General features: G+C 36.1%; 1 protein-coding gene and 1 pseudogene across 1 annotated transcript; both read left to right on the plus strand.

The window, feature by feature from the left end:
* The first annotated feature begins 5,020 nt into the window (after positions 1–5,020).
* LOC139183143 (olfactory receptor 9K2-like) lies at positions 5,021–6,584 on the plus strand (annotated as a pseudogene).
* A 1,856-nt stretch (positions 6,585–8,440) lies between these two features.
* Positions 8,441–11,102, plus strand: LOC109558484 (olfactory receptor 9K2-like). Its single transcript, XM_019959874.2, has one exon. It carries the CDS (start codon positions 9,771–9,773, stop codon positions 10,701–10,703), a length of 933 nt encoding a protein of 310 aa, XP_019815433.2. The 5' UTR covers positions 8,441–9,770; the 3' UTR covers positions 10,704–11,102.
* The last annotated feature ends 4,338 nt before the right edge of the window (positions 11,103–15,440 follow it).

Consider the following 15,440-nt stretch of genomic DNA (forward strand, 5'->3'; position numbering starts at 1 on the left):
TTGAATTGTATGCTTTATATGCTCTTTTGTCTCTTCAACCATTATCCTTCAACGTATATACTGATTCCAAATACCTTGCTTCCCTTTTTCCCGACTTTGTTACCGCCATTTTATACAATCTAGATGAAGAATTATATACTCTTTTTTCACAAACTCAAGCCTTAATTCACTCACATACAGAACCTTTCTTCATTGAACATATACGTGCTCATTCAGGTTTACCTGGCCCTCTGGTTGCAAGAAATGATGCCATTGACAGGCTCATAGCTCCCGTCTTTACATCTGCCAGTGACAAACATGCTAATCTTCATACCAATGCTAACAGATTGCACTCTAAATACCATATTCCTCTCACTGAAGCAAGGCATGTTATTAAAACCTGTGATGTCTGCACCCCTCTGCACTTACAAACTACGATTTCAGGAGTTAACCCCCAAGGCCAACAGCCTAATTCCCTTTGGCAGTCTGACTTCACTCAGTGCTCCCTAGGAAAGTTTTCTTTGCTTTTTGTCTCAATAGATACATTTTTCCAGCTTTACCTGGGCAATACCTGTCTCTTCAGAATCCAGCAAACACGCCATTTCCACACTCTTACTCACCTTCCCCCTTATGGGGATTCCCTCAGTCCTGAAAACAGACAATGGACCTGCATTTACCTCACACTCGTTTCATTCATTTTTATCTGAATGGAACATCACACACATTACAGGAAAAGCCTATAATCCCCAAAGTCAAGCCATTATTGAAAGAGCCCACCACACCCTAAAAACTCATTTATTAAAACAGAAAGGAGGAATTTAGAATAGGAGGTACACTTCTTATCCTATGAACCCTCAATTATTATTATCTTTAATTCTTTATTCCATAAATTTTTTAAACTTAACAAAAAATAATTCTGACACTCGTGTAGATAGACATTTTGCAGAAGACAGAAACAGCAAATTAGAAATCAATACACCAATATGGTATAAGCAATTCAATCAATGGTTGCCAGTAATCTTACGACTCCTAGGCAAGGGTTATGGTCTTGTCGTTGCAGATGGAGAAGAAATCTGGGTTTCGCTTCACCATGTCCGTTACCGAGAAGGACCCCAAGACCGGACTCCCTTGGCAAGTGATGAAGCTGATGCGAAGGGTCTCGTCAATGACCTTGAAGGAGCCAATGAAGAAACGCCATTGTCTGAATCCTTACCTGATGTGGGCTCAAGTGAAAAACATGACTCGTCAGGCTGAGCAAACACTGAAGAACACTGGAACTCCTATGACTCCAGATAAGCTGTTTTTTGCAATGTTAACTGTTCTTTCCTGTTCCTCTGGGGTAAGTGTGGAATATATTTATTGGACATATATACCTAATTCACCTTTGTTACCCATAGTGGATTGGGTTGACAAAGCCCCTATGGTATTCACCAACGATAGTCTGCAGTTCCCTGCCCCATGGTCAATGCAGGGGTCAATTCATGAAGAAGATGAAGGAAAAGAGATAAATGTTTCAGTTGGATTCAAGGCACTACCTATATGCTTCGGAGTTCACTCTTTGTGCATGACTATTTTCCCACAATGGTGGGCTTACTCTGTACACAATGTTTCTGCCTGCAGTATAGGAATGTTTGCAACAGCATCCTTCCTCTTAAATGGTTCTGAAAGACATTATCCTGGACAAATAGCTAACTATACAGACTCACTTTTCCAGCCTGCATAACTAATATGTGATGCTGTATCTTGGAGAAAGAAACGATCAATTCAACCACTATATTGGTCTAACTGCCGGGAACAGTTCAGGAAGGTTTCTATCAAACAACAAAATCAGTCCATATTCAAATTCACGGATTGGGGGCCCCATGGGTTATTTGTGAACTGCTCTGAGGAGCAAGAAAAAAAATCATAGCTGTTCCTGGTATCATAGAGTCAACACATGGGGATTCCATAAGACCAGTATTAGCTTTTGGACTGATAAGGATGTATTGTTAAACTGGTATAATGGAGGGTTATCTCCACCTCGGCCCAGAATTATAGTCCCTCTTATAGGACTTGAACAATGGCATATTTGGAAGATTCCTGCTGCACTGGAATGCTTTGCCAATGTACATGGGACTGTGAAGGCTTTAAAACTCCAAAACTATACCTTTATGTATAATAGTACAGGTTATATCCAATCCTGTGTGCACCTCCCGTACATGTTTATTGTAGGTAACTTTGATATACATCTTTCTGCTAAAATTGTTAACTGTACAGCTTGTGCTTTATATACATGTTTAAACCATACTATTTCTTACATAACGCCAACATCACTATAGTCAAGCAGAGGTCTAAACCATGGCTTCCTGTCAGTTTAACAGAGCCATGGACCGACTCTGTATTCCTTTCAGTTCTGCTCAGAAATGGTCTGAAAAGGTCAAAGCACATAATAGGGTGGATTATTGCTGGCATTCTTAGTCTAATATCCATTGTTACAGTAGGAACCCTGTCTGGTATGGCATTACACAATTCTATACAAAATCATGATTTTATCACTGCATGGCACAAAGACTCTCATGATCTTTGGACTCGACAAGCCCAAATAGATCAGCAATTACAAACACGAATTAATGAGTTACAAGCTGTGATAATCCACTTAGGAGATCAAATGCAGCAACTGACTTTCCAAACACATATACGTTGTCACTGGAATTTTACGTCTTTTTGTCTGACCAGCATGCCTTATAATAGCACTGAATATCCTTGGGATAAAGTTAAAGCACATTTTCAGGATCTCACAAACAACTCAAGTTTAGACATCAATCTGTTGAAACAACAAATTGCTAATTTTCAAGTTGAGGTACCTAAGGAGTTGTACAGCACTCAGTTTTATGATACTTTAACGAAAACCCTATCATCCCTAGACCCTAGAACTTGGTTTTCAGGAAGCAACATTTTTATATATGTATTAATCACCCTACTTTTTCTGTCATTGATTATAGGATACAGATGTCTCTACTCAAGACTCCATGCCTCTCACAATGGAGTCCAACTAGCAGCTGCCGTGCTTAAGCTAAAAACAAAAGGAGGATATGTTGGGAAGCACAGCACAAAATAGCCTTGACTGAGAAGGTCCTTGGGAAAATGGCGGAGGGCCAGAAGTACCCAGGCTTTGCCATAGCTGAAAAACATCTCCTGCTTTTAGCCATGCTCGGCACCAAGATTTAATAATACTAAAGATGTTGATTGAGAAAATGGGTCATGGGATAAACACCTGGGTCATTTAGAACATGCTGTCCTTGAAATATCTTCTACTGATTATGTCTTAACCCTGTACACGCTCTGCTGGCCATATACTCTAAGCTCTTTGTTCCTGCTTCTATAAAAAGGCTTGACTGCAGAAATAAATTTGTCAGTCCTGGCAAGAGACTGTCCAAGTTTTGTCCTTTCAGATTCATCATTTCCAAGTCCCGGGGAGAAAATCCCTACAAACTTGAACATCAGGAAATTCAGGGTTCATGTATTGCTGAAGCCTGGCTTGGAGAATTTTGAGCATTACTTTACTAGCAGGTGAGATGAGTGCAATTGTGCGGTAGTTTGAGCATTCTTTGGCATTGCCTTTCTTTGGAAATGGAATCAAAACTGACCTTTTCCAAAATTACAAATTGAAGTGGGATTTTTTTTTAAATCATAAGTATAATTTACTACATAACGTAAAACATTTACTTATCTAAACCTTTCCTCATATGCAAACTTTTAAATCTCTTTTCTATGCTTACCAATATGTATGTTGAGATTATACCATAAAGTTTTTCTTTGTCAGTAAAGAAAATAAAGTCCAGAAATATCCCAAAGGATAAACACAACTATAGAAGGAAAAGTTCCTTGTATTTGGACTATTACTACAGTGTACCTGAGGTTATTTCAGTCCTTATGGACAACAGCACTGGAGTCTACACTTATGTCTCCATAATTGACTTCACGATTACTCCTCTCCCAGTGGAATCCCTCATAGAGGATGAGTAAAAGCTCAATGCTAAAATACTCTTGAAAAAGGTATCAGAGATTTAAAAACAACTGAGGTAGTTAAAAACACCACTTTTGATTCACTAGCTCATGATCACAGATTATAGACAAAAGGTTGCTATGATCTTTAAATATCCATAGTTACCCAGTTATCCTTACTTTAAGACATATCAGGTACACTAGAATTCAGGAAACGGATTTTCTTTATGTATATCACTGAAGTTTACTTTCTCTGTCTAAAGGGTGAGATCTCTTGAATTGATGCAGCCTTGGTAGAAAGTTGTTCATTGCGGTATAAGGATTGGAATATTCACCAGCTTCTCTCTTTGCTTTTAAAGAGAGGGCCAAATAATTATGACATGTTTTAAAATTTAATGACTATTAATGCAAGTTAAACATTTGTAATGAAGCAATTAAAATTCATGTATTTGAGAGAATGACTTTGATATGAGAAAAGGAACATATGTTTAGAAGTAGAGTTAGAGAACTTTATCTACTCTTAGTGATTTTTGATTTTACTTAACATACCAGTATTGTCTAATCACATTTTTTCAAAGATGGCTCCAGTAACAATGGAAACTAAATATATTGAGGTAAAATAAAGTAAAAATATTTCAAATATTTTTAATACTGTCATGTAATGACACAAATACTGACTTAGCTATCATAATGGCTATAAACACTACCATAGAGATTCCATGCAATATGCTTATTTTACATAAGATGTAATACTCCTAATTTGGATAAGATAATTTTTAACAATAAGTATAGCAAGAATAGAAATTCCAAATGTGAATAATCTTAGACAATAAAATACACTAATTTCTTGCAGAAATCCTTGCCAATGTATGATTTAAATAAAATAACCATATAACTTCTTTCATTGTTTAATGGAATAACAATTCCTGAAGTTTAGTAATATCTAAATCCAAATTCATGCATCTTATTGATGTTAAAATTGTTTTGTATAACTTTTCTCATTAAGAAGTAAATAATGTATAGCTACATTTAAGAGCATATTGATGAATTGATGACTCAAAGTCACAATTTCATTTCTTTTGCCTTTTGCCTCTCAGCAGTTGTCTGCCATGGGTGACAGGGGAACAAGCAACTACTCAGAAGTGACTGACTTCATTCTTGTCGGCTTCAGGGTCTGCTCAGAACTTCACATTCTCCTCTTCCTGTTATTTCTGCTTATCTACACCATGATGCTTCTAGGAAATATTGGCATGATGGTCATTATTATGACTGACCCCCAGCTGAACACACCAATGTATTTTTCCCTAGGCAACCTCTCCTTCATTGATCTCTTCTATTCTTCTGTTATTGCACCCAAGGCTATGAGCAACTTCTGGTCTGAGAGCAAGTCCATCTCATTTACAGGCTGTATTAGCCAGTTCTTTCTCTTTGCTCTCTTCATTGTGACTAAAGGATTTATCCTGGCAATCATGGCTTATGACCGCTTCATTGCCATCTGCAACCCACTCCTCTACTCTGTCCAGATGTCAGCACATCTCTGTGTTCAGTTGGTGGCTGGTTCCTTTTTTTTTTGGCTGTATCAGCTCAGTTCTTCAAACCAGCATGACATTTACTTTATCCTTTTGTGCATCTCGAACCATTGACCATTTTTACTGTGATGACCGTCCACTTCAGAAGATTTCTTGTTCTGATCTCAATATTCATAAGTTGCTTTTTTTTTCTTGTGCAGCATTATCATTTTGCCTACCATAATTGTCACTATTGTGTCATACATATATATATACATATATATATACATATATATATATATGTATATATATATATTGTATCCACAGTTCTAAAAATACGCTCCACTGAGGGGTCAAAGAAAGACTTCTCCACTTGTAGCTCTCACCTAGGAGTTGTGAGTGTACTCTATGGTGTTGTATTTTTTATGTATCTCACTCCTGATACATTTCCTGAGCTCAGTAAAGTGGCTTCCTTATGTTTCCCCCTAGTCACTGCCATGTTGAATCCTTTGATTTACTTTTTGAGGAACAAAGATGTCAAGGAAGCTCTGAGAAAGAGCCTAGAGAAAAGTTACTTTAATTCTATTTTTACAGTGATGTAAATGAAAGTCCTGGGAATTATAACAACTTGGGGAAGCAACTGATTAAAAAGTTGTACCCATTGATCTTAGAAATATTTAATCATAAAGTTTTAATTTCTTAGAATTCCATGTATTTACAGCTGAAAAGTACATTTGGAATATGATTTGCTTGTTTGATTCAGAATGGAATGACTTTCTCTGTGCTTCATCTTCATTTTGCTTGCATTATGTATAACATGTGTTATGTGGATATAAATGTACTTGGTAGAGGTAGCAGAAGCTAATGTAATAAGCAAATGAAATATCATATTTACTGAAGAAATCTTTGTGAACTCTTAGTGAGAGAATCACTCTGCAGTGCACAGTCTGAAGGGTGACATGTAAGTAACTCTTAATTGCCCAGAGGCTAAATGAATTTATTTCATGGTTTCTCTGACATGAATAATTTTATCTCCCTATCATTTGAATATTAATTAATCTGATAAATTTTTTTGTATATCCTTTCTTTTTACAAGAAAACTGTAATAAAATAAACAAGCAAATTTTTTATTTTGTTGATGCTTACTCCTTGGAGGGAAAGTTATGACCAACCTAGATAGCATATTGAAAAGCAGAGACATTACTTTGCCAATAAAGGTCCGTCTAGTCAAGGCTATGGTTTTTCCTGTGGTCATGTATGGATGTGAGAGTTTGACTGTGAAGAAGGCTGAGCGCCGAAGAATTGGTGTTGGAGAAGACTCTTGAGAGTCCCTTGGACTGCAAAGAGATCCAATCAGTCCATTCTGAAGGAGATCAGCCCTGGGATTTCTTTGGAAGGAATGATGGGAAAGCTGAAAGTCCAGTACTCTGGCCACCTCATGCGAAGAGTTGACTCATTGGAAAAGACTCTGATGCTGGGAGGGATGGGGGGCAGGAGGAGAAGAGCATGACAGAGGGTGAAATGGCTGGAGGGCATCACTGACTCAGTGGACGTGAGTCTGAGTGAACTCCAGGAGTTAGTGATGGACAGGGAGGCCTGACGTGCTGCGATTCATGGGGTCCCAAAGAGTCGGACACGACTGAGCGACTGATCTGATCTGATGTGCCTTAGTGAGAATTATTTTATCAATCCAATATTTATTGAATTTTGACGTACTCTTTACCCTATAAAAATTCCTAGGCATAAGTAATGTCTCTACTTGAGGTCACAGTAATTGAGGGGAAAATATCTGACTAGAGAGTTAACATGCCATATGTTAAACCAAGTGAATACAAGCAAATATAGAAATACGTATAGAACGCAGTCTTTAGAGATGAGTGATCTAAATGATCAAGGAAAGATTAAAAACTTCCTGAAATTCAGTTTTTTATTTTAATGCACAAGAAAGGGAGCAAGAGAAACTTAGAAGGAAATTCATGGAACTCATACAGACCTATATAACAAGACAAGGAAGATTTCTTTAATTCTGCAGGCAGCAGGGAAGCACTGTGGATTGATAAAAGGATATATTGTGTTCAAATTTGTATTTTAGAAAAATTGCATTTTAACTTTGGGTAGCTAAATATTCATAGAAGAAAATAATCACAGAAAGCCTCTGATTATCCAAATGAGAGGTTATGATTGTTTTAATGACAGCAGTCTTACATGAGACAGTGAAGAGAGGGAATATCTTTAAAACCATGGATAAACTAAGCTGAATATTGGGGTGGTTAATAAAATGAGGTCTGGTGGAAGATAATAATTATTTCATGTTTAAAAATCTCTCACTGGGAAAATGTTGCCTCATAAAATAAGGAAGAAAATATGATTAACAATATTTAACCATTAAGAGTTAAGAAAATATTCTCAGAACTCAGACTGAGCTTTCAAATTCTGCTTTTGCCTATGTGTTCCAAGGTCAACTGTCTTGACTTTGCAGAAACTCTGGTTTCTCAGTTTAATATACCTAACTATCCTTATTTAATATTTTCCTGTTTAAAATATCCAATACTTTCTCTTCCTAAACTGATTAAGCTTTTACTAATACTGAATTATAATAAAAGAGAAGCTCTGGTCCCACATCATTTTTGCTATCTATACACTTTAAAAACTCAGATAAATTCTAAACATAATTTTTAAATTAAAAACTGGTTTTTAAAAATAATATTAAAATTAACTGATAAAAATATTTTAGAAAAATGACACTCTTATCAAGTTGGGCTTACTAAATAGAGTAGTATGTCTCTGATGTTGATGTAGTCTTTTAGTCACACTGCAGTTTTAAAGGAATTTTTAAATAGAGATCCTAATCTCATAAGTGTTTTTGCTAAAGATATAAAGTTAATTGTATGAATGCTATCTTTCCTTCAGTATATTTTTTAACTGTTTGGTTTTTAAATATAGGAAAACAGCATTAGCAACCATAATCTATCTTTGAATTTGTGATTTAGAGAGCATTTGTCATATCCTGAGGCATAGGTATATCAAGATATACAGGTAATCATTTGAAGTGAATTTTTATCTTTTTCCCTTGTTTTTGACTATTATTAGACTATTTGTTTGTACCTAAGGTTACTTCAGTCCTCATGGACAACAGCCCAAGAATCTTCACTTATGGCACCATAATTGACTTTACGATTACTCCTCTCCCAGTGGAATCCATCACGGAGGATGAGCAAAAATTCAATGGTGAAATATCCTGAGGAAGGTTTCACAGGCTTTAAATAACTAACATCATCTTAAACACGACTACCCATACTCGAGTTCATGATCATGGACTCTGGACGATGCAAGTTGCTATGGTCTTTAAATATCCATGTTTACCCAAGTATATTTATCTTAAAACACCTAAGGTGTAACAGAATTCAGGAAAGGGATTTCCCTTTATGTATATCAGTGAAGTTTACTTGCATTATCTAAACAGTGAGATCTCTTGAATCGATGGAGCCTTGGTGGAAAGTCATTCACTGCAGTGTAAGGATTGGAATATTCACTACCTTCTTTCTCTGCCTCAAAAAGAAGTTTAAATGACTGTGATATTTGTTAAATGAGTGTTAATGGAAATGAAATATTTATAATGAGGCAATAAAAATGTATATATTGGGAGAATGGCTTTGACCTGAGAAAAGGAAAATATTTGAAAATTCCATTAGAGAACTTTATCTTCACTTAGTGATTTTTGGATGTTATTAACTATGCCAATGTTGTCTATTTTATTGTATTTTCAAAGATGGCCTACATGAATAAAGAAAATGAAATATATTGAGCTAAAATAAGGTAAAAATATTTTCAATTTATTTACTACTGTCATGTAATGAATCAAACACTAACTTCGCTCTCATGAGGGCTATAAACACTATCATATACATTACATGAGATATATTCATTTTAGATAATGTGCATTCTACAATTTTAGATGAAGAAAGTCTCTAGCTATACATAGTTTAAGAATAGAAATTTAGAATGTGAGTGATTTTAGGCAATAAAATAGGCTAATTTCTTGCAGAAATCCCTGCCAGTTATGATTTAAATAAAATAACCAAAGAACATCTTTTCACTGCTTAATAGAATTACAGTATAAGAAGCCTACTGACTTCTACTTTAAATTCTTGCATCTTCCTGACATTAAAATTGTTTTGTATGCAATATCTTATTAAGCAGTAAATAATTTAATTCTACATTTAAGAAAGTATTAATAGCACTAGAATCAAAGCCACAGTTTCATTTATTTTGCCTTGTGCTTCTCAGCAGATTTCTGCCATGGGTGACAGGGTTGGCTTCAGGGTCCGCCCAGAGTTTCACATCCTCCTCTTCCTGCTTTTTCTACTTGTCTATGCCATGATCCTTCTAGGAAATATTGGCATGATGGTCATTATTATGACTGATCCCCGGCTGAACACACCAATGTATTTCTTCCTAGGCAACCTGTCTTTCGTTGATCTCTTCTATTCATCTGTTATTGCACCTAAGGCTATGATCAACATCTGGTCTGAGAGCAAGTCCATCTCCTATGCAGGCTGTGTGACACAGCTGTTTCTCTTTATCCTCTTCATTGTGACCGAGGGGTTTCTCCTGGCAGTCATGGCTTATGACCGCTTCATTGCCATCTGCAACCCACTCCTCTACTCTGTGCAGATGTCAGCACATCTCTGTGTTCAATTTGTGGCTGGTTCCTATTTTTTTGGCTGTATCAGCTCAGTTCTTCAGACCATCATGACATTTACTTTATCCTTTTGTGCTTCTCGGAACATTGACCATTTTTACTGTGATGAGCGTCCACTTCTGAGGATTTCTTGTTCTGATCTCTACATTCCTAATATGGTATCCTTTTTCCTATGCACCATTATCATTTTGCCTACCATAATTGTCATTACTGTGTCTTATATATATATTGTATCCACAGTTCTAAAAATACGCTCCACTGAGGGGCGAAAGAAAGTCTTCTCCACTTGCAGCTCTCACCTGGGAGTCGTGAGTGTACTGTATGGTGCCATCATCTTTATGTATGTCATCCCTGACAGATTTCCTGAGCTGAGTAAAGTGGCCTCCTTGTGTTACACCCTGGTCACTCCCATGTTGAATCCTTTGATTTACTCTCTGAGAAACAAAGATGTCAAAGAAGCTCTGAGGAAGATCCTGGGGAAAAAACTATTTTTATTTAATTCTATATTAACTGAAAATAGAGTTAAGTAAACGTAATATTCTGAAAGTGCTAAGCTTTATAATAACTTAGAGAATCACTGATTCAAATCTATTTTTAATATTTGTTTATTTTAATTGGAGGTTAATTACTTTACAATATTGTATTGGTTTTGCCATACATCAACATGAATCCGCGACAGGTATAAACGTATTCCCCATGCTGAACCCTCTCCGACCTCCCTCCTTGAACCATTCCGCTGCGTCCTCCCAGTGAACCAGCCCCAAGCATCCAGTATCATGCATCGAACCTGGACTGGTGATTCGTTTTATATATGATATTACACATGTTTCAGTGCCATTCTCCCAAATCATCCCACCATCTCCCTCTCCTACAGAGTCCAAAAGACTGTTCTCTACATCTGCGTCTCTTTTGCTGTCTCGCTTACAGGGTTATCATTACCATCTTTCTAAATTCTGTATACGATTCAAAACTTAAGAGACTTTATTTGTTTGAATCGCATATATGAAGAATATATACTTTGAAAGATGTATTTGGAACTAATCAGAATACATACATCAGGAAGATGGACTCTATTTTGTCTGGCTGTTGATTTTGGAATGGACTGACTTTCTCTGTACTTTCTTTTGAATAATGATAATGGTTTCCATGTAATTTGTTTTTAGGACATATATATACCAACTTCTGACACTTTGAGGCTATTGTTTGGGATGCATTGTTTATCTTCTGTCAGTATCATATGTTTTATATATATATATATATGTTTATATATATATGTTTATATATATATATGTTTATATATATATACACTTGGTGTATATATATATATATATATATACACTTGGTAAAGGTAACACAGTCTGATGTATTAAGAAAGACAGAACAAAATACCAGATTTACTAAAGAAATCTTTGTGAATGTCTAGTGAGAGAATCAGATACTCTGCAGTACACAGTCTCAAGTGTGAAACGTAAGTAACTCTTAATTTTCCAGAGGTTAACCAAGTGACACATTTATCTCATGTGTTCTCTGGCTTGAGTCATTATTATTTCTCCCCTTCATTTGAATATATACTAAGCTGATAAATTGTTTTTTAAAATTGTACCTGTTCACAAGGAAATTGTAATAAAAGTAAACAAGAGTAAAGATAATTCATATTTTGTTATATATGCCTTAGTGAGAATTCATTAGTCAAATTAATACTTACTTAATTTTTATATACTCTGTGCCCTATAAAAATTCCCAATTTTAAATGATTTCTGTACTTGAGCTCACATTAATTGATGGAAAAAACAGCTAAATGGATAGCTATTAATAAAATGTCATATGATAAACCCAGTGAATAAAGTGAGTGAAAGTTGCTCAATTATATCTGAATTTGCAACTCTATGGACAGTCCATGGAATTCTCTAGTCCAGGATACTGGAGTGGGTATCTCCTCCCTTCTCCAGGGGATCTTCCCAAACAAGGGATTGAACCCAGGTCTTCCACATTGCAGGCAGATTCATTACCAGCTAAGCCACAAGGGTAGAAATTATGAAGACAGAGCAGCTTCTATAGATGAGTGATATAAATGACCAGGGAAAAATTCATAAGTAAATTTGTAAACATAAATAAACCTCAGCAAAGATAAATAGAAAACTTTCTGTGCAAAGGCAATTAAATAATGATATGTTAAACTTCCAAAAATTTAATTCCTGATATTAATGTAAAAGAGAGGGAGTGAAATTTAAGACTTAAAAGGAAATTCATGGAAATTGTGTACATCTATATAAGAAGACAAGGAGGTTGACTTATTTTCTGCAGATCACAGGGAAGCAATAGGGATTTTTCTTTAAAGAATATATTGTGTTCAAACCGACATTTTAGAAAAATCATGTTGGTAACTTGTGGAAGATAAATATTCATAGAAGAAGATAATCACTGTCTTATGACAGTGGAGAGAGGGAATACCTTTAAAATTACAGATAAACTAAACTGAATATTAATTAATGGTTGATAAAGCTAAAACAAGGTAGAAGTGAGTAATGACTTCTAATGTTTGAGCATCTCTAACTGGGGAAATACCACCTAACAAAATGAGAAGAAAAGTATGAATAATAATAGTTAATCATTAAGAGTTAACAAAATAAAGTCAGATCAGACTGAGCTTTCTCATCCTGGTTTGCCTGTGTGCTTGATAGTCAACTGTCTTGACTTTACAGAAACTCTTATTTCTCAGTTTAATAAAAGAATACTAAGGTCCAGTGAGCAAAGAACCTGTGCCTGGGATTTAGGTGAGGTGAAACTGAAAAGAATTACGAATTTCTTGAAGGCTTGTTCCATTATAGGACTCAGCTCGTTGCATGAAAGATTCTGTATTTTACAAGCAAAAGGGTGCTAGTAAAACATGCCTAAATAAACTGAAGACCACATTTATCTAAAACACTATTACTACTTTAATCTCATCTTGTGGCATCCCATTACATTTATAATTATAGCTAATTGTAGAGTCATAACTAGCTAATTTTACTAAATGGGAGTGTTCATGGTATTTAATCCTCACTCAGCTGCTGCTACACTAACAACAATTATATTTAAAAATTTAGCCTCCTTTTAATGTTCCATTTTTAATATAGGAAATATCTAAATAAATTGTTAGTTAAAAATAACAAATATATCATTATTATGAATAAGCAAAACTAAATTTTCTATTTTATTGTGCAGCTTCCTATTCTTCCAGTGAAGATGAAATCTTTAAAAAAAAAAAATGTTTCTGAATTATTGCTCAAACATATAAATTCTTGGATCTGAAGAAGACCTGCACATTATTTTTTTAAACACTTTATTGAGGAATAATTGGTTTGAAATAAACAGTATGTATTTAAATTGAAGAACTCTGTGAGTTTTGTGGCCAATGAAATCACCACCACATCAAGATACAGAATATTTCCTTCATTTCCAAATGGTTGATTAGGCCTCTTTTCAAGCCATTCTTCCCTCCAAACCCATCTCCAGATAACCAGTGATCTGGATGGTATGTAATAGAATCATAGAGCATGTCATCTTTTCTCTCAGGCTTCTTCGCTGTGTAAAATGATTTTCAGATTTCTTCATTTTGTCATGTATAAGTAACCCATTCTTTTTATTGCTGAGTAATTTTCCACTTTCCATTGTACATATATACCAAATTTTGTTTATGCACTCTTAAATAAATGGGCAATTGATGTTTGATCAGCTTTTAGATATTGCGAATACAGCTGATATGTGTTCATATGTGTTTGCCTAGTTTGTTTTCCTTATCTTTGCTGATTTTTGAAGTTTGAGATTCTGAGATCTCATAATATATATGTTTGATTTGAAGAGACTACCAGGGAAATATCTGAAAATAAAGAACAAACAAAGAAATTATTTGCTGAACAAAATCTACTAAATCTCAGGAAGACTGAGAATCTATGACATTTGAGCCAGAACCCACTCCTTCCCTGCCATCTCTCGTCCCAACAGAGCTGAAAGTGCACTCAGGCAAGTACAGGCAGGGACATAGAGATGCCACTGCCCCTGGGTCACAGTCAAAGGCTACGATGTCCCCTTGATTGTTGTTGCTGCAAACATTACTTGTCCCCTCCAGCTCCACATTGAACAAGGTCTATTCAATGCAAGAGTAGCTAAAACATATGATGATCTCTACCCAGCCCCCATTCAAAAGCTCTACCCTAAGAATGCCAGGCCAAGAGTACTGGGCCCCAATTCCAGCTGCTCCCATTCTCTTAAAGGACAGAAGTTTTGTGTTCAGAACACCATAGGCTAGTGATCGCACTCAGAAAACTTCTTGTAAAGCAGGAGTGTCATTCTAAGCAAACTGGACCATTGTGCCTGCTTGTTGGTTTTACCTAGAAAGCAACTTGTACCATGATAGTGGAGGCCTCCACAGCTCTCTCCACTTGAACTGACTCTATTTAGAAAAACATGTGTAGGCAATTCAAGCTTATGGGAACTCCAAAACTTAATAAATATTTGGTATAAGCAATTAAGAGGAGACTAGTGGTCGCATGAGAGTAATAAGCTAACTGTAGACCAACCACAAGGCTATCTGGTGCACAGGGCCTTGCTAAGTAAGTTTGGTTCATTTAGTCACTCAGTCATATCTGACTCTTTGCAACCCCATGACCTGCAACACACCAGGCTTCTCTGTCCATCACCAACTCCCAGAGTCCACCCAAACCCATGTCCATTGAGTCGGTGGCACCATTCAACCATCTCATCCTCTGTCATCCCCTTCTCCTCCTGCCCCCACTCTTTCCCAGCATCAGGGTCTTTTCAAATAAGTCAGCTTTTCACATCAGGTAGCCAAAGTATTAGAGTTTCATCTTTATCATCAGTCCTTCCAATGAACACCCAGGACTGATCTCCTTTTGGATGGACTGGTTGGATCTCCTTGCAGTCCACGAGATTCTCAAGAGTCTTTTCCAACACCACAGTTCAAAAGCATCAATTCTTCACCACTCAGCTTTCTTTATAGTCCAAATCTCACATTCATACATGACGACTGGAAAAACCATAACTTTGACTACACAGACCATTCTTGACAAAGTAATGTCTCTGCTTTTTAATATGCTGTCTAGGTTGGTCATAACTTTCCTTCCAAGGACTAAGGGTCTTTTAATTTCATAGCTGCAATCACCATCTGCAGTGATTTTGGAGCCCAGAGAAATAGTCGGCCACTGTTTCCCCATCTATTTGTCATGAAGTGACGGGACCGGATGCCATAATCTTAGTTTTCTGAATGT

The sequence above is a fragment of the Bos indicus genome, chromosome 5, assembly GCF_029378745.1.
Source record: "Bos indicus isolate NIAB-ARS_2022 breed Sahiwal x Tharparkar chromosome 5, NIAB-ARS_B.indTharparkar_mat_pri_1.0, whole genome shotgun sequence".
Lineage (NCBI taxonomy): Eukaryota > Metazoa > Chordata > Mammalia > Artiodactyla > Bovidae > Bos > Bos indicus.